Below are 21299 nucleotides of genomic sequence, written 5' to 3'. Positions count from 1 at the left end.
GGAGAAAAAAATCTAAGAGGCATAGACAAAATCATGTCTCTTTGTTGATATTTCAACAACTACTACACAACTATAATGACTCTAAAATCAGAGAAAGAATAAGATTATTATATAATGCATCATGATAACATGTACATTAGACATGTGTGAAATTTTTTCAAAATAGTAATTATATCGTTTTAAAAATTAAATATATAATTTTTGAGAAAAAAGAATATATAATAGTAATTATATTGTTTAAAAAATTAAATGTATAACTTTTGAGAAAAAAGAATATACAAATTTTAACGTAAAATGTATATCTTTAATATATTAACATGTATAAAGAAATAGTATACAAGAAATAAATTAAAATGAATGATGCAATAATGCCTTAATTTAATGGGAGAATTTCAACAATAGTTTGCTTAATATTATAAATTTTTTCATATTTTGAACAATAACCCACATAGTTTGCTTAATATTATTAAATTTGATATATCATTTTTTAATCAATTTATATATGTTTAGGGTTTAAATCTATGTCATTACACCTCAATAACATTCAATAAAATGTATTAAAATAAATAAATTTTATTTAAATATAATGATATAAATTGTTGGTGAATTTCATTTGATTAGTTTTTTTTAGTTATTAAAAATATGTAAAATTTTATTTAAATGTAACGTATTAAGATAATAAATATATGTGAAATCCGTTCAAATACCAAGACAAAGAGTTGTGTCTCTTAACATCTCGGATGAGAGGAATTTTTATTTACTTTCTCTATTAAAAACCATTATCTATTAGTCATTTCTATTGAAGATGAAAAAAATATGCCTGTCTATTAAAGAAGAATAGCTATACAAGCTTTATTTCTCTTTTCATGTTTTTTTTTTAATCTCATTTAATACATTATATTAAAATAAATAGTGTTGTTGGTATGTAAATATAAAAAGTCTTCTAATTTAATATTTTTTTTGAGGGAATTAGTTGAAAAAATTGAATACATATTACTTATAAATGTTAAAAAGATATAAATAAGTGAAGTATAACTGTGAAACCTACTTAAAAATCTAAATAGGCTTAACATTCGGATACCTCTTAGTAAAAAAATCCTCACATCGGCATGAACCCATTGAAAGAATTTGCTAGCCAATAGGAAATGGATTAAGCCCATATAATAATAAGCATGAGAATCTTGTAAAAAAATAGAGACTTATTAATGTGAACTAAGCATATATTAAAGAAGAAAATGGGAAAATCCGTTAAAATAATAATTTATTGTATGAAAGTTAAAATAAACAATTGAATACAAATATTTCGAAAAAACTAATTCTATTTCTTTTTATTTTTAAAATACTTTTGCGTTACATTTGTTAGTATTTTTCGAAAATATATATAGAATTATGAAACGGAAATAGCACAGTAGCTCCCGGGTCCTGAATCCCAATTCCGTAGAAGTATATTATTACGGCTCAAAAAAGAAAAAGAAGCAATCTTGACCGTCCGTCATCGGTCAATGAAATCTGAATCAACGAAATCTAAAGTTAACACGTCATCGATCCGCGTGATGCCGGTCCTTCCAATCAGCAGTCCTTTCTGAACCCTATATACATACATATTCTCTTCCATTAATTTCATCACTTTGTTACGCATTCATTTATCTTGTTTTTTGTTTTCCCCTCAATCCACCAAATCTATCTACTAAAAACAACAATGGCTCCAGCAAAGGCAGAGAAGAAACCAGCGGAGAAGAAACCCGTCGCTGAGAAAGCCCCTGCTGAGAAGAAACCCAAAGCCGAGAAGAATATCTCTAAGGAAGGAGGAAGCGACAAGAAGAAGAAGAGAACAAAGAAGAGCGTTGAGACTTACAAGATTTACATCTTTAAGGTCTTGAAGCAGGTTCACCCTGATATCGGGATCTCCAGCAAGGCTATGGGAATCATGAACAGTTTCATCAACGATATATTCGAGAAACTCGCTCAAGAATCTTCCCGTTTGGCTAGGTATAACAAAAAACCTACAATTACTTCTCGGGAGATCCAAACCGCTGTTAGATTAGTTCTTCCAGGAGAGTTAGCCAAACACGCCGTTTCTGAGGGTACCAAGGCCGTTACCAAATTCACCAGTTCCTGAATTATCTGATTTAGGGTTTACTTAATCCTAATTTGTTCTGCATTACTTAGTGTTTCTTTTAATATATGATGTAGATGTAAAATCTTGACTTTTTATTTAATTGACGATATGGCTCCTGTCTTGTTATGAAGTTTTCTTAAATATACTTGTTGTGGCATTGTTTTAATTTCCCTCGATCTGTTATTTTTGTTGTTTGTACCTATTTTATCATCGCTGGGTAAACGGGTTATTCGTTTGTTGATGAACCAATATATTTGTTGCTCGATTTATTAGTTTGCTTTTTTCAGGTCTTTGATTCCCCTTGCAATTGGATTCCCCTTGTGATGTTGAACGTTTTTTTATGCCAATTGATAGTGTTAAAGGTTTCAGGTCATTAGTCTCTAATGTGTACAAATTGAATAATATTACACTGCAAGTTATATTTATGAATCATTTGGCTCTTTAATTATCTGGAGTCGGTGTCTGAAATTTGCTATAAGGCTTTCTATGCCTTTATTGCGTTTACTTAGTGTTGGCTTTTCAACTACACACAATTTGTTGAAGACTTGAAGCAACATTGATGGAACACATGACATACGTGGCGGTTCAAACGAATGACCAAATTTTTAAACATGTTCCATTTGTTTTATTGTTACTGATGTTATTGACGGATGATTTGCTTATTATTCCACTCGGTAGCAAACATGCCTTCTGTTTCAACACATTTTTTGGGAAATATGCAGATATATGTGAGATTAAGTTTTGATATTTCAGATAATATGAATCCTTATACTACCAGATCTATTTTCCGGATTGAAAGTTGGTTTTATAAACGTGAGAAACCTGCAATGTATATAAGTGTTGATACCTCTAAAAATTGTGTCAAAATATCTGGTCAGGTGGCAAGTTTTATTCGGTTGTCTCATATATCTCTTGTTTACTAAACCAAGCTAAATTTTTCATAGTGTCATTTTTGTATTTTTTTTCTTTCCCAGATCGGCACAATCCGTTGGAATGTCAATTTTATCTAATTTATCTATGATGTTGGTGTTTCATCAACCTATTCTACGATGCTGGTGTCACTGATTGTGTATTTGTGAACATCTTATTAAAGATAACCGACACTGGTGTCACTGATTGTGTATTTGTGAACATCTTATTCAAGATAACCGACACGTATTTTGTGTGTTGTTGAAGAAATGTGGGTCTGTTGAACATCATTAATGAGTTCATGAAGCAAGTTAGTATTTGCTAGAGTGTTGTATTTTGTGTGTGTTGTTGAAGAAAATGTATGTTCACTTGTACTAGTCTAGGTGTTAGTTGTTGAGATCTGAAGGCTGCGTTTGATCAGCTAGGATGAATATGTTTCCTTTTTTGCTATTGTTGAAGGTCTACTCAGGAAAGAATAATGAACTCATCTCTTAAGTTATTTTTATTTAAAATATTGCATAATGAAGTAAGCTTCAAAATTATCCTTTAATTTTGGTTAACAACCCTATTAAGAGTGAAAATAAGCCTTTTTTATCGTGGATATTGAGGTATTGAATAGGCTTGGATGAAGACAAGACTTCACTTTCACTTGACAAATACCCATATGGAGTAAATATTGGGCCTAGACGGATGCAAATGGGCTGCAATTGGACAATGTAAAAAATATCTAAGGTGTTGATGATAGAAACGTGTACGTTGGAGATTCGAAGACAATAATCTCAAACAACAAGAAGATATTCTTGACCTTCTAGACGCCCCTCCTATAAATATATAAAAAACATCTTACTATTTATCCGATCCGAACAACCTAATCCAGTGTCATTCACTATTTTTTTTTCAATCCACCATTTTTCTTCTTTATCCTTCTGTTTATGATAGTAAAAGGTTATCTATCTATGGGTTAAATTAAGTCTATGTTATGTTTTAATCATTTTTCAAATCCATTTCCATTTGACTTTGTTTTCGTTTGGATTCAAAGTTGTTTCGTTTTGTTGGGTGTGAAGGTGTGTGAGGGGTTTCGAAGAGCATAATATAATGCCTTCGGTGCCTATTGAATTTCTTCTTCATCATTTAGTTCCTTCTGTAACCATTTTTCATTATGGATCCTCCTCTCATCGTCTGAAACCTCTTCAAAAAAGTGATCGGCGTGGTAATCTTAGTTAACACAAGGATTTTCGTTTTTTTTGTTGTCTCATTTCTGTGTCGGTTTGATTTATTTTTATTTTATCCTAGTTGTTGTTGGTTTTGTTCTATACGAGTTTGGAGTTGATCTGCTGAAGAATTTGGGATCTTGGGATTGTTTTGTTTTGTTCCTGCTTTGAGGCTGTTGCAGCTTTAAACTTCGTCTTTTAAGGTACTTTTTATGCAGACATGTTTGGTTTTTTAAGTTTTTAGATGAATTGCATAGTTGATTTTTGACATGGTTTTTGACATTTGTTGTCAATGTACAAATTAATAGCTATTGAGTTTTAGTATAATAGATAATGTCTTTGTTGTGTTGTGCTATTATCTATCTGAAGATATTTCCTGGTTAATGTCTTAATTGTTTGTATTCAAAATTATGTTAGTTTGATCAGATCTGACTCATAGTTATAGTGTATCGTTTAGCTTACAATGATATTGATTATGAAAATGGATTGATGATGTCGGTTAGGCATTTTCATGTGAAGAAGAAATTTACCTGTTACTATCATTTATAAATTGTGAACTTCATTTTCATATCATGTAAAACGTGGACGAACTTGCTAGGTTTGGGATAATAATTATACCTTCCAGTGTTGGTATTTTATCCCTGAATTTTGGCTTTCAAAAGGATACACATAATTTTCTTCTTCTTTGTTTGATACATTATTGCATCACTTCTGTTTTAAGAAACGGCAATTAAAAAGGCACAAATCCGTCTCTAAAATTCAATAGACTATTGCTGTTCCTGAGACAGGCTATATTTTTGCAGAAATCTCTTTGTTATTCAAAACATGGATATTTGTATATTTATACATTGAACATATAATGTGAAGTTTATCTCATATCTTCTAAAGTACTAGTGCTAAGATGTATTTCAAAAGTTGTATTATCTGCTAGTCATTTTACACATCTTAGTTTTAAAACATAATCTGATGGACCTTTGCTCTTATCTGGATGTTTTACACATGTAGTTCACTTGTCAATTCAACTGTCAATAACAATAACATGTGACGAGGAGGCACATGTTAATTCAACTGTCAACTGCTATGATGCTTTCTGTTTTTTTCTTACTACTCCTGAAGCTAGTATAGCTAGACTAATACTGATTTATATGTGTGTTGGTTTTACTCTTTAATGCTTATGATGCTGATTAGTGATAGTTATGCATTTATCACTAATCTGATATACTTTGTTTCTTTCAGTACTTAATAGGCTGATACACTCGATGGAAGTGTGCTCTCCTGTTAATGACTTGCACGAGAACTGCGTAAGTAATGTTGAAAGTGCTTTTAGTGAGGCATTACATATACACGATGCTGATAAATCTGACCATGAGTCTGAGGGGAATGAGATCTGCAATGTAGCAAAAGAAAACTTAGGTGTGGTTATTAAACAGAAAGAAACAAAACCGAACATGGCGTGTTTGCAAAGGTCTGCAACCTTTCCAGTTCCTCAGGTGATGTTGCCTTCAAGCTCTTCTGACGAGGAGGCAGATACCTCAGTTGAAGAATCACCCTCTACGCAATCTGCTCATCAAACTTACTCTCGTTCAATATCTCTGCCTGTAAGTTTTTTATGTTACAACTTACAATGTTAGTGTGAATGATGTTTTGTCTACTCTATAGATTACAAGTGATTATGCTTTTCTCAATGACGAAAAAAGACTGTTTCAGAAGGATGGTTTTGACCTTTTTTTTTCTGTTTAAAAAATAGCCAGTGTTTTATGATAAGTTCATATTGTTATGTGATGCTGTCAATTTATTCAAGCATACATATTGTTATCAAGCCAATGTTTTTTTATTTGGATAACGAAGGCGTAGTTCTGTACTTCCATCTCTATTTGTCACCTTAATATTGTGCTTTTAAAACAAGTGATAGAATTGCAACTATGAAACTTGATATTGAACTCACATTATCATGGACTGACACATTTATCTTACCATATGCATTGCTTGTTTAATGGCTTCCTTTTTCTACGTGTCTTACATTGCAGGCTCCTTCGAATCTTAAATCTGCCATGAAAGGTAGTCGTGATAAAAACGGGGAAAACCATATGAAATTGACTGTGAAATGGGCCCCGGATGTGTATGATCCAATACCTACATTAGTGTCACACACTGTCAAAAACAAGAAACAGCAGAAATCCCGGAAGAAGAAATATGAAAAGAAAAATGGAAAGAAGGGTCAGAAGGGAAATTCTCCTCGAGGGGGAAGTGGCAAAGATAAGAAGCAGTTTCATAACGTTGGTGAGCATTCTTCTGATCTTTGCTATAAGTCGTTGAATTCTCAAGTTATTGAAGGTTCCTCTGAATTAGACTCAGCTGATGTTTGTAGCCAAGATTCGTATTGCGGAAGTAGTTTCTTGAAAAAATCAGTTACAGAAATGCACTTCTCAGTTGCAGAAGCGCAATGAGTTAAATGTTTTGAATGTGTTATTCTATGTCCTTCTATGTGCATAAATAAAATGTCGTCATGGTGTTAGCTTGTGTATATGGTCAGAAGGCATGGGTTTGTATTAACGTGATGCATTTGTGTGTATAATGTAGAACAAGCTTTTTGGAGTGGGGTATTTTCTAGTTTTGTTGCTTTTTTGGAGTTGTATAAAGAAAGCTTTTAGATCCACCGAATCTATGTCAAAATGTCATTGTTATTTGAAGCTAAAGTTGTTCAGTTTGTTCGACCGTGCTGCAGTGTATGCATCTATCTACTTCACAAATAAAATATTATGCAAATGCATTATTTTTATCGATAATTCAACAGCTTCATTTTTGCAACTTGCGAAATTTGTGGAATTGCAAATGTTACTCCTATTTGGATTGGCATCCAAGTTAGTGTTGACATTTTCCCCTAATCATTTTCATTTAATTGTGTGTCCTTGTCTTGCTTCTTTGTTACTTCTTGTTTTGGTTTTTATGCTACTTTGGTGCTTGTTGATCAGGTCTTATATATAGAGAGCAGATAGGTTGGTTGTTTGAAGACATAAAATGGTTTTAGTTTCCCATCAAACCGCAGGTAATGCATATGTTGACACCCGATTTGAATAGGAGTTTCAATCTTTTCAGAAAGATTCCAAACAAATATTTTTCACTTGAAGTAGATCTTTAACCTTTGTTGTGCTATTTTGCTTGGTTTTCCCCATTGTTTTTAATAGTCAGTGTTAACAATGTTATTATTGTTAGTGCTTATCACTTCACTTTTGTTTGTCTCATTCTAGCTATCACCAATGGAGAGTATTCACTTCAATCACTAAGCACATTACTTTGGTTAATCATGAACATTGTTCAAAATCAAATTTTATCAATGTTGAACCAAACACAGATATTTATCAAATAAATGTCCGATTGTTTGAAACAACTTCTCTACCAACTTTAAATCCAGTTGGATTAGGTAACATCAACAATTTTGAAACTTGAGAGACCAAAGTAACAGATTTTAAAAGAGATTGACTTAATTCTAGATGATAGTAAATAGATCAAAATACAATTAAACCAAACAGAAACAACTAGAATGGACAAAAGATATTATAATTGGAGAGCAAGTATGTTTCCTTCTAGAGTATGCAACCAAACACCATTATTCCTATCTTCTCCCTTTTCCATGCAAACAATACAACTGGCCGTTGATCACTTAAAACAAAAAAACATAGCTGCAGTAGTTTGCTGCCATCCTATATGTATCCTAGTACGAAGTAGACAACAAAAAAAAGTGGAGGATGAACAACATACCTCAAACATCACCACAAACCATTCCACCACTTCCCACCATTAACGGCTGTTATCCTTTTCCTTCCCATGTAGATGCTCTCAATATGTAGATTTGGTTTTCATCCATTAATTCTTGGTATTTTGTGTTTTTATTTTTTACTTAATTATTATTATTATTATTATTATTATTATTATTATTTTTGTTATAAAAATTTGATTATTTTAGAAAACTAAAATACAATTAAATATGTTTTTGTGTGTTTGTATTTTACAAAAACCAAAATTATGTTACTTTAACTACCTGACTTGAGGGTAAACAATGACATATATATACTTGTCTAAATTTAATCTTTGTAATAACATGTTTGTACAAATCTTAGATTAAAGATTAAGGTAGGATGGAGTATCATTTTAATAAATCGCATCGATTTAAAAGTGGTTTCACAATATGAATTTTTTTTATTTTTTTTACTCATCTAAGTTTTAATGTTTAAATTTTTTTGATTTTTTTCCCCATTAATCTAGTGGCTAGATTCACACGTTTAAAAAATTAAGTTGTGTATAACAATATCTTTTAAACTACCAATTGAGCTGAGCTGTATTTACAAAATACAAAATTCTTTTAAATAGTGATTAGATAAATATCAATTTGCATTAACACGGTTACAAGGTACATAAATAAAGTCACATTATATAAATAAAAAATGTTAACACATTTTCAAATATATTTTTCAATCCACTCTTTTTTGTTGTTGTTGAATTTTGTATAAGACCTATTAAATTATATGAAACACATATAAATAAGACTTATTAAATTATGTGAAATCCATATAAATTGAGGAAATGTCATGAATTTCAACCAATAAACAAATATTAAGCACTCCTCTTATATAAATAGCTGTATGCTAACGTATGTACTTTGCTTTCTTTTTTTAATAGGTCATTTTTATATTGATCCATATCCTTGCTTCCTTTTTTATTTATAGTAATTTTGTCGGTAACTTAAAAAAATAATAGCTGGGGAAGATAATTTTTTATTAATCAAAATAAATTTAATGACCAATTTACAATGGTTTTAAAGAGATTGTATATAAGAAAACTGTTTTAAGAGATTTAACCTCAATAAACTCAATACTTAAAATTTACAAAACTAAACTTTAACCATTGAAGTAACACCATTATAAATCAATTAATTTTGATCTAGTGGGTAAAACAATTATTGGGATTAATTGATTTTAACCTTTATATAAATTGGTTGATAATGAAGAGCTTCTAGCCTTTGAGGTAAATAACATAAAACTTGTAACCCTTCGACTGTTGTCACACTAACATAAGCAATCTATTTCGACCTCTCACGCTCATGTGACAATGGATCAAGGGACACGTAAGATTTTACCAAGAGACGCGTCAAAATTTGTTTTAAAATTCTTTTTTTGAAAAAGTTGTAAAATTCATTTGCCCACTACATTATTGTGTAACATCACGAGACTACATGACAACCAATTTTTTTTTGTAATATTGTCTTTCTCAAGAGTTTGTCTCATAACTGATTCTTAGACTTTTTTTTTTTTTCCAAAACTATATTTATATGTTTGTGACATTTCATTTTGTTGAAAATAATTAGAAGTTCAATAGAAATATTTTAAATTTTTATTCTGAGAACACTACGAAGAGGTTATGGTGCTTGAATGCTTCGAGTAACTCGATTACTCACGTGTAATGATGTTATAATTTTTTAAATAATTATAAATCTACATGAGTTTACATTCCACCGCACTAACATCACTACATGATATATTGTTAAATGCCAAAATAAGCATATGATTACCCCTAAGCATGTAAGCATTGTTGTATATATTGTCTTAGCCATAACCTCTTTGTGATCAATATCTTCACGTTAAAAGTGGTACTTAATTAAGAAGTCAAATTGCTTTGGGCAATCAAACTGCTTTGGACAGTTAGTTAGTTGTAACTGCTTTAGTTATTTAGTTTGTTACTTTAAATGTTGAAAATAAACTGTATATAAAAGTAAATGCATAATGAGTCAGATAAATAGATAGCAAGCTGCCGATTTACTAAGTGAATAAAATCTGGCAGCATATAAAATCTATGATTATAAACATTTTCATCTCATAAGTAGTGATAATTTAAGTCGGATCCAGTCCCCCAAACGTATGAGTTAATCTCTGAACTGGGTTAACAAGTGTGTGTATTCATTTTAGCATTACAAGCTTTAAATTATGCTTAAAACTGATCATTCTCCGTTTCAGTCAGAAAACGTAGAACGTTCTTGACATTGATCTGATCAATCTCCGTATTTTAGTTTTCAATCAATCTACGTTTTTTCTGTATAAAACCAAGAACAATCTTAGTTTGATTACTCATTGATCTTCGATTTTCACAACAACTCGTATCAAGAGCACATGAGTATTCAATTCAAAGGAACGATGACATCAACAAAGTATGTACTTGAAAAATTCAATAGGAATAATGATTTTGGGTTATGGCGTCTCAAGATGAAAGCGTTGTTGGTTCATCAAGGTTTGGAAAGAGCACTAGGAGGAGATAAAGACATGGCATCCCCACTACCAGAAAGGGAGAAGAAGGATATCATGGACAAGACTCATAATGCTTTAATCTTGAGTCTTGGAGACAAGATTTTGAGGGAAGTTTCAAAGGAGACCTCAACAACAGGTATTTGGCTCAAATTATAATCTTTATATATGACAAAATCATTTGCCAATCGTGTGTACTTAAAATAAAAATTATATACTTTCAAGATGCAACCTGGAAGGTCAATTGAAAATCATATGGATGAATTTAATAAGATTGTGTTAGATCTTGAAAATATTGATGTAGAATTGGAAGATGAGGTTTAGGCCCTGTTGTTGATAAATTCATTACCAAGCTCTCTTGAAAATCTGTGTGATACACTTCTTTACGGTAGAAATTCTTTGTCATTAGAAGAAGTACAAGTTGCACTAATCTCCAAAGAATTGAAGAGGAAGTCAAATGGGAAAGAAGAAAGCAGTGGTGAGGGATTGTTTGTCAAGGCTAAGGAAGGGAAGAAGAATAAAAAAAAGAAGAACAAGTTCAAGAATAAAGAAAATGACAAGTCTAAAATGAGATGTTTCATATGCAAGAAAGAGGGACCTTTCAAGAAAGATTGCCCAAATTGGAAATGAAAGAAAGGATCAAATAATGATGATGATTATGGAACTACATCTCTAGCTTATGAAGGATATGAAATCACATAAGTTCTTATGGCAAATTCAACTTAAATCAAGGATGATGACAAGGTGCTTGACTCAGGATGTTCATTTCACATGACCTCAAACAGAGATTGGTTTCTTGATTACAAAGAAACTGATGGAGGCAAGGTGATTATGGGGAACAAATCAGCCTGCAAGGTAGTTGTAATTGGTTCAATCAAGGTGAAAATGGAAGATGGAACCATGAAGGTTTTGTCAAATGAAAGACATGTTCCAGAATTGAAGAGGAACTTAATTTCTCTAGGAATGTTGGAAGAAGTTGGCTTTTCATACAAAACAAAGAAAGACACTCTAAAATTCATAAAAGGATCATTGGTAATCATGAAGGGAATAAGGAATCACGCAATCTACCTTCTAAATGGTCAAGTAGTGACTAGAATGGCAACAATGGCAGTACAAGCAACAAGCAAAGCCAGCCTGTGGCATCAAAGACTGAGATATTTTTTTTGACTCATCTAAATTAATGAGTAGTCTCACAATAAACAAATATTAAGCACTCCTCTTGTATAAATAGCTGAATACTAACATATGTGCTTTGCTTTCTTTTTTTAATAGTTCATTTTTATATTGGTCCATATCCTTGCTTCCTTTTTTATTTATAGTAATTTTGACGATAATGTCAGCATAATATAATAATATAGTTTTGTTTCATCTCTTTTATTTGTTTTGTTGAAACCAATCATATAGTGTTGACTTGGTTAATGAGATATTGATGTTACATTCATAGTAAAGGGATAAAGAAACTTGAGACAAAAACAACAATCTTGCAAATGGACTTGGAGAACATGGTGTGAATATTATATTGGTTAGTTTCCTTAAATTAATATTTAATTTTTTTTGTTATGTGTCCATTTGAGTTGAATATAATCACTACTTATATCATAACCCATCAATGTGTATTGGTGTGTTAGTTTTTGAATACCTTGTATTTTGTTGTTGGAAGTGCATTCTTGATTTTTTTTAATCCATTTCAGATACAAAAGTTCATTACATGAAAGCTTGCTCCATCCGAAAAACAAATAATGAACTAAATTTGAAGTACTCTTCAATTTATCATTTGAATATTATTCCTCTTTTTATCATGATTGCATCATACATTTGTATTAGTGGAAAAGAAATTCTTATTGGTTCTTGTTATTTTTGAATTTAAAAAAAAACTTTGAAAAAATAATTTATGCCACCGAAAATATTATTGGACTGAGTCGCAGACAAAGTCGCTCTCTTTAAGACGTTTTGAGGCACTGTCCAAATTGTGCAAGACTATCAACCACGAAGTCCCCAAGATAAAACAGTCCAGATACACTTTATCGGAGTTCTACGGTACCGTATAAAACCATTCTAGAATTTCACTCTCAATATGGCAGTCAAATGGGAGAAAAACCTCAGATTCGGGCTACAAGATTTTGACCTCAGAAACGTGCGCTCCAAACTTAGGATGCGTGAGACCAAAGACGACAAGCATTCATTATTAATTCATGACGAGTTAGCCAAAGCCAATGCACTCCAAACTTAGGGTTATGACTGGGCAACAACAGATGCCTGGACAACTGTGGCGCACGTGTGGTGGTCAATTTGCATAAGTTCTTCCTCCTTTACAAAATTGGGGTACCCTTTGGAGCACACTCCAAGTTCCATACATCCACTTTATAAACACTACTAATGTATGATATCCCTCTTATGTGAAACTTCACAATAACATTGACTCTCATTAATGTCATCATTATTTCCAACAATTTTCCATTAATATCATCATCATTTTGAACAATTCTTTACATGAGGTGTTTTCATCAACTTCCTCTCTTAATGTTTATATTAAATATTGACTTCTCTCTTTTCTTTTTTATTTATTTTTCCTTTATTTATGTTGTGTAATTACTCTTTCCACTTAAATATGACACATTATAGAAACAAGTATATTTGATTAAATGAGTATTATTTTCTACTTTATCTCTTGGTAACAACTTCTTTTTTGATTTAGTTACTGTTGGAGAGCTTACGGTTAAAATTAAAATTTGTACAAGGACAATAACTATAATATAGTATTTTATAAGCTTTCATATTAAACTCCATAATATGGCTTTGGTAGTAAAACTGTGTTTACAATGTGAACTGAAAAAAAAATCTAAGTTGAACAAGAGAATACTACGGATGGTGTTTATAATGAATTTAAGGATCATATGGAGTTCAACATAATATTTTGAATAAACCGTCTATGTTGCATGTGTATGTGTTACATTGTTGTGTAGTAGATACTTTTTTTTTGAACAAAAAAAATCTGGAGGTTTCATCACGCCTCTAATAAAAGAATAACACGGGCCACATAACTAAAATGGGTTCAGATGGGTGATCCAATTGGGCCGCCCATGACCCAATAATTAAATCGGGTTAGGGTTCTTTTCGTAAGAATATAAACCTAAAATATTTTTCAATTCACTCTCACTGTCTCTTCATCTCCTCGCCGTTGTCGTCCATTTTCTGATTCTCAACACAGGTAAACTCATTTAATCCTCAATCTGAATTAGCAAAATCTATACCACTCTTTATTTTGATGTTTATAACAGTCAATTTTGTTCATGAAATAGTAAATTGTCTTTCTTCGTGTGTTTATTTTAGGGATTTTCATTTTTTACTTTTGGTAATTGATTCAATAAAAATTTCTATTTTTTGGTAACTTATGTTGTTGGCTTGTTGCTATTGTAATAATTGTTATGCATGTTTTGCAGAAGTACAAAAAAAAAATGGCAGTCACATTCTACAACCTTAAGTCTGAATCTGGTTTGAAGAAACTAGATGAGTACCTTCTTACACGCAGTTATGTCAGTGGGTAGGTCATCTTTCTTTTTTTTTTTAATACTATGTTTTTTTATTTTTGAATTTTTGTTTATTATGCATTGTATTTCATTTGATCTGTTTAGGTACCTAGCTTCAAAAGATGATATCACTGTCTATTCAGCTTTGTCCTCAGTTCCATCAGATGAATTTGTGAATGTGTCTAGATGGTACAAGCACATTGATGCTTTGTTGAGAATTTCGTAAGTTTCCCTCTGTAAGTCTCTGTCAATTATATGTTAATTATTTAAAACAATTATAATAATGATTTAAATTTTGGGATCAAACTCCTCTAAAGTTAGCAGATGACTTTAGAGAAAGTGAGTAATATCAACCATAGATTAACAAATCAATGGTTGATTTTATATGCAGATACATAAGATATTAGCCATTTATTTCTTCACTTTGCTACTTACTTTAGTGGAGTCAACTCCTTCTCTTTGTGGTTTGTTATATGCAATGATTTTATGTGTTGGCACCTAACAATTTTCATTCGATGCTGGGGTTGTTGTATGTTGATTTAGTAATTTAAATAACTTGTATTCTGTATGCATTAATTTTTGTTTTGCTTTTTAAATTTTGAAACCAATGTTGTGTCATTAGTGGTGTTTCTGGTGAGGGATCTGGTGTCACTGTGGAGTCATCTTCCGTTGTTGCTGAAGAGGCTGTCGCCACTCCTCCCGCTGCTGATTCCAAGGTGAGTATTTTTTGAACTAACACTTGATCAAATTTAGGTTGTTGCCATGTTTTCTTCTGTGATAACTTTAACTCCAATTGCCTGTTCATCTAATTGTTCATTGATGGTAAAATGGCGATCAGGCCACTGAAGCTGAGGATGATGACGATGATGATGTGGATTTGTTTGGTGAAGAGACAGAGGAAGAGAAGAAGGCAGCAGAGGAACGTGCAGCGGCCATGAAGGCATCTGGCAAAAAGAAAGAGAGTAAGTTTCTGTTGTTTTATCCTATACTTTTAATTATTTGAAATCTGGTCGGGTGTCAATTCATGGTGTTGATTTTCCGCTGATTACATTCTCAGGTGGCAAATCATCTGTTCTGATGGATGTGAAGCCATGGGATGATGAAACTGACATGAAAAAGCTCGAAGAAGCAGTGAGATCTGTAGAGATGGAAGGGTTGTTCTGGGGTGCATGTATGTTATTTTTATTCTCAGTCTTTTCTCATTATTTATTAATATTTGTACATTTGAACGTTGTTGACTATTTTCTCTCTGATTTATTTTGCATAACATATGAAATATAAATGAAAAGTTTCAGTCTAATTTATTTAAATATATTTTCAAATGTTTAGAACCTAACTTCTTTAGTATTAATTTTTAAATACGTATGCTTTAGTATGTTTATTTATAGTTTATTATAGCTATTTTGTTTTCCATTCTGATATTAGTTTATTAATGTGATAGCCAAACTTGTTCCTGTTGGGTACGGTATCAAAAAACTGCAAATTATGCTTTCTATTGTGGATGACCTCGTTTCTGTTGACACTCTTATTGAGGAACGTCTTACTGTTGAGCCCATCAATGAATATGTCCAGAGTTGTGACATTGTTGCCTTCAACAAAATATGTAAGTAATTTTCAGATTGGTCATAAGATTCATATCTAAATGCTATGCGTGCGCATCTTGATCTAATGGTATTTCATATTATTTGATGCAGAATCTGCAATTCATGGAATTTTAAGAATGGCAATGATTAAAGAATGACAATCAAGGGATACTACTATCCTGAGCCGAGTTTTGTTTTTGCAGACATATTTGTTGCCTTGCTCCTTTGACGTTGAGTTGTCTTTGTGATTTTATCACCCATTATGTGGATTGTACTACTATCCTGATCTGTGTTCTTATAAATTTTGATTCTTGGTTGTGATTTTTGTTTTATATCTACGCTTTCACACTCCGCATCCTGTCACACTCAAATTTGATGGCGATTTTCCAATGAACGTTGGTGATGCACATGACTATAGTGGGGGATATGAAGAACGTGTCTTGATACACAAAAATATGGTTTTTCTATAACAAAAATACACATAAATAAATATCTAAGTCGGCTAATCCAAGTATGTGGATGATAAATAAATGTTACTATATAAAATATGGTTTTTCTCTCACAAAAATACACAAATAAATATCTGAATCGTCTAATTCAGATGTGTAAAATACACGTCTTGATTAATTGATCTAAACAAAATTAATTTATGGACTTATGAGAAGAGTAAGAAAAAAAATTTCTTATGTCAAATTAAGCCTATGACTTACACAATAAAAATTTAAAATCAATTGATGAAAATTTAATTATTTTCAACAAAATAACAGTCACAAAAATATAAATATGATTTTGGAAAAAGTCTAAGAATCGGTGAGACAAAGTCTTTCAGTGTGGCACAACCGTGCAGATAGCAAATGTATTACTTTTTTCAACAAAATAACTGTCACAAACATATAAATATTTTACTTTTTATAAAAATTTTCAAAAAAATTGTATTTTGGAAGTTTTGCAATTAATTAAACTTTTAAAAATTTGAAATTTTTTAAAATTTTTTAAAAAATTATATTTCGGAAGTTTCATATTTATCCAAAATTTTGATAATTTTAAAATTTTGAAAATATTGTATTTCGAAAGTTTTACACTCAGTCTAAGTTTCGAAATTTGTTAAATTTTTTGAAACAATTGCATTTCGAAAGTTTCATTTATCCAAAATTATATATAATTTTGAAATGTCAATACGGTATACACTTGTTGGATTGAGTCGTAAATCTCATACTTGAATTGATCAATTTTATTTGAGTTGAGTTGAACTCAAGCATGATTTATCAATCAAACCAGAACCAAACTAACCCGATTACGAGATTTGGATTGAGGAGGTGATTAAGCATTTCATGCACCTGTCAACCGAGAAAGCTGAACAAGCCCGTAGCCAGGCTCAAGCATTGGAAGAAGCCCTTGATGTTGATGACTTAGAGGCTGATAAAAGGCCGGAGGACTTGATGCTGAGCTATGTCAGTGGTGAGAAAGGAAAGGACAGATCTGACAGGGAGCTTGTTACCCCGTGGTTTAAATTTCTTTGGGAAACTTACAGGACTGTGCTTGAAATATTGCGGAACAACTCAAATTTGGAAGCCTTATATGCGGTAATCTTTCTTGTATTTTTTCTTGTTGGAGGTGTTGTAGGTTGTCTTAAGCAATTAATATGTATGTTACGTTGTCTGGCTTAACACCAGCTATCTATTGTTTCTGTTTTAATCTAAGTGAGTTTTAACATGAAAATGTCTTACCTTTGTGGGTGTGCGGTCTTGTGAGACTGGTCAACATATGCCATAATTGCTGTATGAAATTATTATATTCCAAGTTATGTCGTAATTAGATGATAGATGTAGTGCGCAGAGTTACTGAAATTAGGCATCAAAATGTGGCATGCATCTCTGATAAGTAGAAATTAATTTATTGGCGCTATGGGATATATTGCTACTGTTGCCCATCACCTATTCTTACTTACATTTTTTATTGTAATATATGATAATATAGGATGCACCCATGTCTTATGTCAAATTTTTAATAGACTCTATTGTCATTTACAGATGACAGCCCATCGAGCTTTCCAGTTTTGTAAGCAGTATAAACGAACAACGGAATTTCGAAGACTCTGTGAAATCATCCGAAACCATTTGGCTAATCTTAACAAATATCGGGACCAACGAGACCGTCCTGATCTTTCTGCTCCTGAAAGCATGCAATTGTATCTTGATACAAGATTTGAGCAGCTGAAAATTGCCACTGAACTTGAACTCTGGCAGGTTGGCAATTTCTCTTTTTTCTTTATATTGTCAAATCGTTGGTTATATTGATGTTGTAAGACCTGACAATTTGTTGCATGCAGGAAGCTTTCCGATCCGTTGAAGATATACATGGACTAATGTGCATGGTCAAGAAAACACCGAAACCATCCTTGATGGTGGTTTACTATGTTAAGTTGACCGAAATATTTTGGAAATCATCCAGTCATTTATACCATGCATATGCTTGGTTCAAGCTATTTTTGTTACAAAAGACCTTCAACAAGAATCTGAGTCAGAAGGATTTGCAATTAATAGCTTCTTCCGTTGTTCTAGCTGCGCTTTCAGTTCCTCCTCATGATCATACTCATGGTGCCTCTCATTTAGAACTAGAGCATGAAAAGGAGCGAAATTTGAGGATGGCAAATCTCATAGGCTTTAATCTTGAAACCAAGCCTGAGAGCAGAGAAGTGGTACGTTACTTCATTTGCACTATTGTGGTAGTATATTGATATTTGATTTGCAAATCTTACCATTTGCTGTTGTTTCTGTTTTGTCTCCCCCCAGCTTTCAAGGTCATCACTTCTCGCTGAACTGGTAAGATATTCTCATTATTTGAAATTCAACAGTGTATAAATACCTTTTCTATTGTCATTATAGCAATTGATCAATGTTTAGGGTGTCTACTCTTTCTTAATTGTGGTCTGTTTTTGAGCAACTGTTTTTAATCCTTTTTTGACATTTGGGGTGGTTGATCATATTGATTTGAATTTCTTTCTGTATCCACGTATTGCCAACTTTGCCAAACTACAGACTTATAACAGCTTTTGATCTTTGGCATTTCTTGTGTTGGTTTTGAATATTTGTTGTTTGGTAATGATTTTAGCCTCCAAACATATTTAGACTCCTAAAGCAGTGAGAAATTTACTATTCAAACAACTTCCAAATTTTCTAAGCATATTCTGGATGTATGTTCTGACCTGTTGATCTAATCTATTAAACATTTTGTATAGTACGTTGCTGATGGTTTTACCTCAGTAAATGCTTTAGTTGTCATGATTCAATTCTTTAAACATTTATTTTTAATAGTAAGCCATCTGTATAGCTAAGAAACCACTGGGGGTTGGGTGGCCTCTTGGTTAGTGTTATTATGATAAATGTGACATTGTTAAGTAATTGCTGTAGACTCAGTAGGAAGTTTGTTTGGATTAATTGCAGGCATCAAAGGGTGTAATGTCATGTGTTGCTCAAGAAATTAAGGACATTTACTATCTTTTGGAACACGAGTTTCTACCCGCGGATCTTGCACTTAAAGTACAACCCTTGCTAAACAAAATTGCTAAATTAGGGGGTAAGTTTTCCTTTGCATCATCTGTTCCAGAGGTGCAATTGTCGCAGTATGTACCAGCACTTGAGAAGTTAGCTACCTTGAGGTTGTTACAACAGGTACATTGTCTTTTTTCTTTTATATATTTATTTAATCCTTCTGTTTGATGTGTACCTAATCCTGTTTGCCCGCCTTCTTCTAGGTATCTAATGTGTACCAGACAATGAAGATTGAGAACTTAGCTGGGATGATCCCCTTCTTTGATTTTTCCATAGTCGAAAAGATTTCTGTGGATGCTGTTAAGCAGAAATTTCTATCCATGAAAGTTGACCACATGAAAAATGTTATAATTTTCTGTATGACGGTATGTTTTCCTTTATGTTATTTAATAATGAGAATGTTGTATTGAATGTGTGAAAATACTAGATGAGGTAGGATTTCGCATGTGAGAGAGTTGGGGTAGCGTTTATTAAAGAAAAGATGGTTGACTCAATTTTGGTGGTTTGCGCATGTTACATGGTTTGGTTGATCAATCTTGGTTCTGCAGAATCATTATATCTTACAGGGAAATTAGTTATTTTGTTTGCACCATTTTCAAATACCTATAGAATATGCTTATTACATATATCTTACAGGGAAATTATCTCTGAATGTGAAATTTTAATTTGTATTGTAGCAGTCTCACCTTACTAATTGTTATGGCAATTGCTTGGTTTTTATCAGAGTCTTGAGGCTGATGGCTTAAGGGATCACTTGGCCAGTTTTGCTGAACAATTGAATAAGGCAATACAAATGATTTGTCCTCCGGATAGGAAACAATCAAAACTTGGAACTATGCTCCCGGCTTTGTCAGAGGTGGTGGCCCAAGAACACAAGAGGCTCCTTGCTCGAAAATCAATTATTGAGAAGAGGAAAGAAGAGCAAGAATGACAGCTTCTTGAAATGGTATAAACCTGTGAATTATTATTCATGTCACAGTTGAATTTAATGATATTTGAAATGGTTAAAGATTCCTTTTGATGTTTATGTTCGAAGGAACGCGAGGAGGAATCAAAGAGGTTAAGGCTGCAGAAAATTACAGAAGAAGCAGAGCAAAGGAGGCTTGCAACTGAGTACGAGCAGAGGAAGAATCAAAGGATTCTCAGGGAAATTGAGGAAAGAGAAAATGAAGAGGCTCAGGCTTTACTTCAGGAAGCTGAAAAGCCTATTAAGAAAAAGGGTAAAAAGCCCATCATTGAGGGGGTAAGTTGAAGCCTATTTTTAGGAGAAAATTACAATAGTTCCTGATTTTTTTAGTCTGCTAATGATAACAATGAACTCTATTTGTAGGAGAAAATTACTAAACAGACCTTAATGGAATTGACTTTGACTGAACAACTCCGGGAAAGGCAGGAAATGGAGAAGAAACTGCAGAAATTTGCCAAAACCATGGATTATTTGGAAAGGGCAAAGAGAGAAGAGGCTGCTCCACTTATTGAAGCTGCATATCAACAGCGTCTTGTGGAAGAGAGGATTCTTCATGAGCGTGAGCAACAGGTATGTCTTCTAATTTTGGCTGTGTTTCTTTTCTCTCTTGGATATAATTAAGTTTTTGCAGATCATCACATGTTGTAACTTGCAACTTCCTTTTTAATCAGTTTTTGTCGAATACTAACTGTGTTAGACCTTGGTTTAATGCAACTAGAGGTTGAACTGAGCAAACAGCGCCATGCTGGAGATATCAGTGAGAAGCAGAGGCTTATTCGAATGATGGGCAATAAAGTTAGTATCATTATCTCTTAGGCTACTCTTCTATGTCTTTGTCGTCATCATGATTCATAGGAAAATTGTTTGTCTTTTTGTTTATTGGCAAATCTTTTTGGAGGATATTTCAGGCCAGTAAAAACGACCCATTAACAATTTACATCATTTTTCATCATATTAATCAAATTACTAGTTTTTAAATCTACCTAGTAAAATATGTCTGATGGTTTTTGCCACATATTTGACATTGCAGGAGATATTTCAAGAGAGAGTTGTCAATCATCGCCAAGCGGAATTTAATAGACTGAGGAAAGAAAGGGAGGAACGTATTTCTAGAATTTTACAGTCCAGGAGACAGGAGA

At 32.4% G+C, this 21299-nt stretch overlaps 4 protein-coding genes and 1 pseudogene across 5 annotated transcripts; all 5 read left to right on the top strand.

The window, feature by feature from the left end:
- The first annotated feature begins 1615 nt into the window (after positions 1 to 1615).
- LOC101504461 (probable histone H2B.3) lies at positions 1616 to 2285 on the top strand. Its single transcript, XM_012713945.3, has one exon. The coding sequence runs from the start codon at positions 1700 to 1702 to the stop codon at positions 2117 to 2119; it is 420 nt and encodes a 139-aa protein (XP_012569399.3). The 5' UTR covers positions 1616 to 1699; the 3' UTR covers positions 2120 to 2285.
- A 1963-nt stretch (positions 2286 to 4248) lies between these two features.
- Positions 4249 to 7481, top strand: LOC101498824 (uncharacterized). Of its 2 annotated transcripts, XM_012713981.3 has the most exons (4): positions 4249 to 4442; positions 5476 to 5837; positions 6267 to 6519; positions 7212 to 7481. In XM_012713981.3, exons 2-4 carry the CDS (start codon positions 5499 to 5501, stop codon positions 7265 to 7267), a joined length of 648 nt encoding a protein of 215 aa, XP_012569435.1. In that variant the 5' UTR covers positions 4249 to 4442; positions 5476 to 5498; the 3' UTR covers positions 7268 to 7481. The 2 variants fall into 2 exon arrangements, with proteins under 2 accessions (XP_012569435.1, XP_004493896.1); XM_004493839.4 differs by lacking the exon at positions 7212 to 7481 and having other exon boundaries at positions 6267 to 6929.
- A 713-nt stretch (positions 7482 to 8194) lies between these two features.
- LOC140919516 (uncharacterized) lies at positions 8195 to 13014 on the top strand. Its single transcript, XM_073365640.1, has 2 exons — positions 8195 to 10671; positions 10942 to 13014. Exons 1-2 carry the CDS (start codon positions 10401 to 10403, stop codon positions 11160 to 11162), a joined length of 492 nt encoding a protein of 163 aa, XP_073221741.1. The 5' UTR covers positions 8195 to 10400; the 3' UTR covers positions 11163 to 13014.
- A 680-nt stretch (positions 13015 to 13694) lies between these two features.
- LOC101498149 (elongation factor 1-delta 2-like) lies at positions 13695 to 15974 on the top strand. Its single transcript, NM_001364861.1, has 8 exons — positions 13695 to 13740; positions 13973 to 14073; positions 14165 to 14281; positions 14682 to 14775; positions 14898 to 15021; positions 15117 to 15230; positions 15501 to 15662; positions 15754 to 15974. Coding segments are annotated over exons 2-8 (699 nt in total). The 5' UTR covers positions 13695 to 13740; positions 13973 to 13987; the 3' UTR covers positions 15756 to 15974.
- A 957-nt stretch (positions 15975 to 16931) lies between these two features.
- LOC101503820 (eukaryotic translation initiation factor 3 subunit A-like) overlaps positions 16932 to 21299 on the top strand; it is a 5105-nt pseudogene continuing 737 nt past the window's right edge.

This window comes from Cicer arietinum, chromosome 3 (genome assembly GCF_000331145.2).
Source record: "Cicer arietinum cultivar CDC Frontier isolate Library 1 chromosome 3, Cicar.CDCFrontier_v2.0, whole genome shotgun sequence".
Lineage (NCBI taxonomy): Eukaryota > Viridiplantae > Streptophyta > Magnoliopsida > Fabales > Fabaceae > Cicer > Cicer arietinum.
Note: the sequence above shows the minus strand (reverse complement) of the source record. Positions and strands in the feature narration are given on the sequence as shown.

Bases quoted from the DNA above. Each gene is read 5' to 3' on its own strand.
- LOC101498149 (NM_001364861.1), top strand. From the start codon at position 13,988: ATGGCAGTCACATTCTACAACCTTAAGTCTGAATCTGGTTTGAAGAAA. The intron at 14,074-14,164 runs GTAGGTCATCTT...TGATCTGTTTAG, and splicing joins ACACGCAGTTATGTCAGTGG to GTACCTAGCTTCAAAAGATG. The intron at 14,282-14,681 runs GTAAGTTTCCCT...TTGTGTCATTAG, and splicing joins GATGCTTTGTTGAGAATTTC to TGGTGTTTCTGGTGAGGGAT.
- LOC101504461 (XM_012713945.3), top strand. From the start codon at position 1,700: ATGGCTCCAGCAAAGGCAGAGAAGAAACCAGCGGAGAAGAAACCCGTC.
- LOC140919516 (XM_073365640.1), top strand. From the start codon at position 10,401: ATGAGTATTCAATTCAAAGGAACGATGACATCAACAAAGTATGTACTT. The intron at 10,672-10,941 runs GTATTTGGCTCA...CTTTGTCATTAG, and splicing joins AAAGGAGACCTCAACAACAG to AAGAAGTACAAGTTGCACTA.
- LOC101498824 (XM_004493839.4), top strand. From the start codon at position 5,499: ATGGAAGTGTGCTCTCCTGTTAATGACTTGCACGAGAACTGCGTAAGT. The intron at 5,838-6,266 runs GTAAGTTTTTTA...CTTACATTGCAG, and splicing joins CTCGTTCAATATCTCTGCCT to GCTCCTTCGAATCTTAAATC.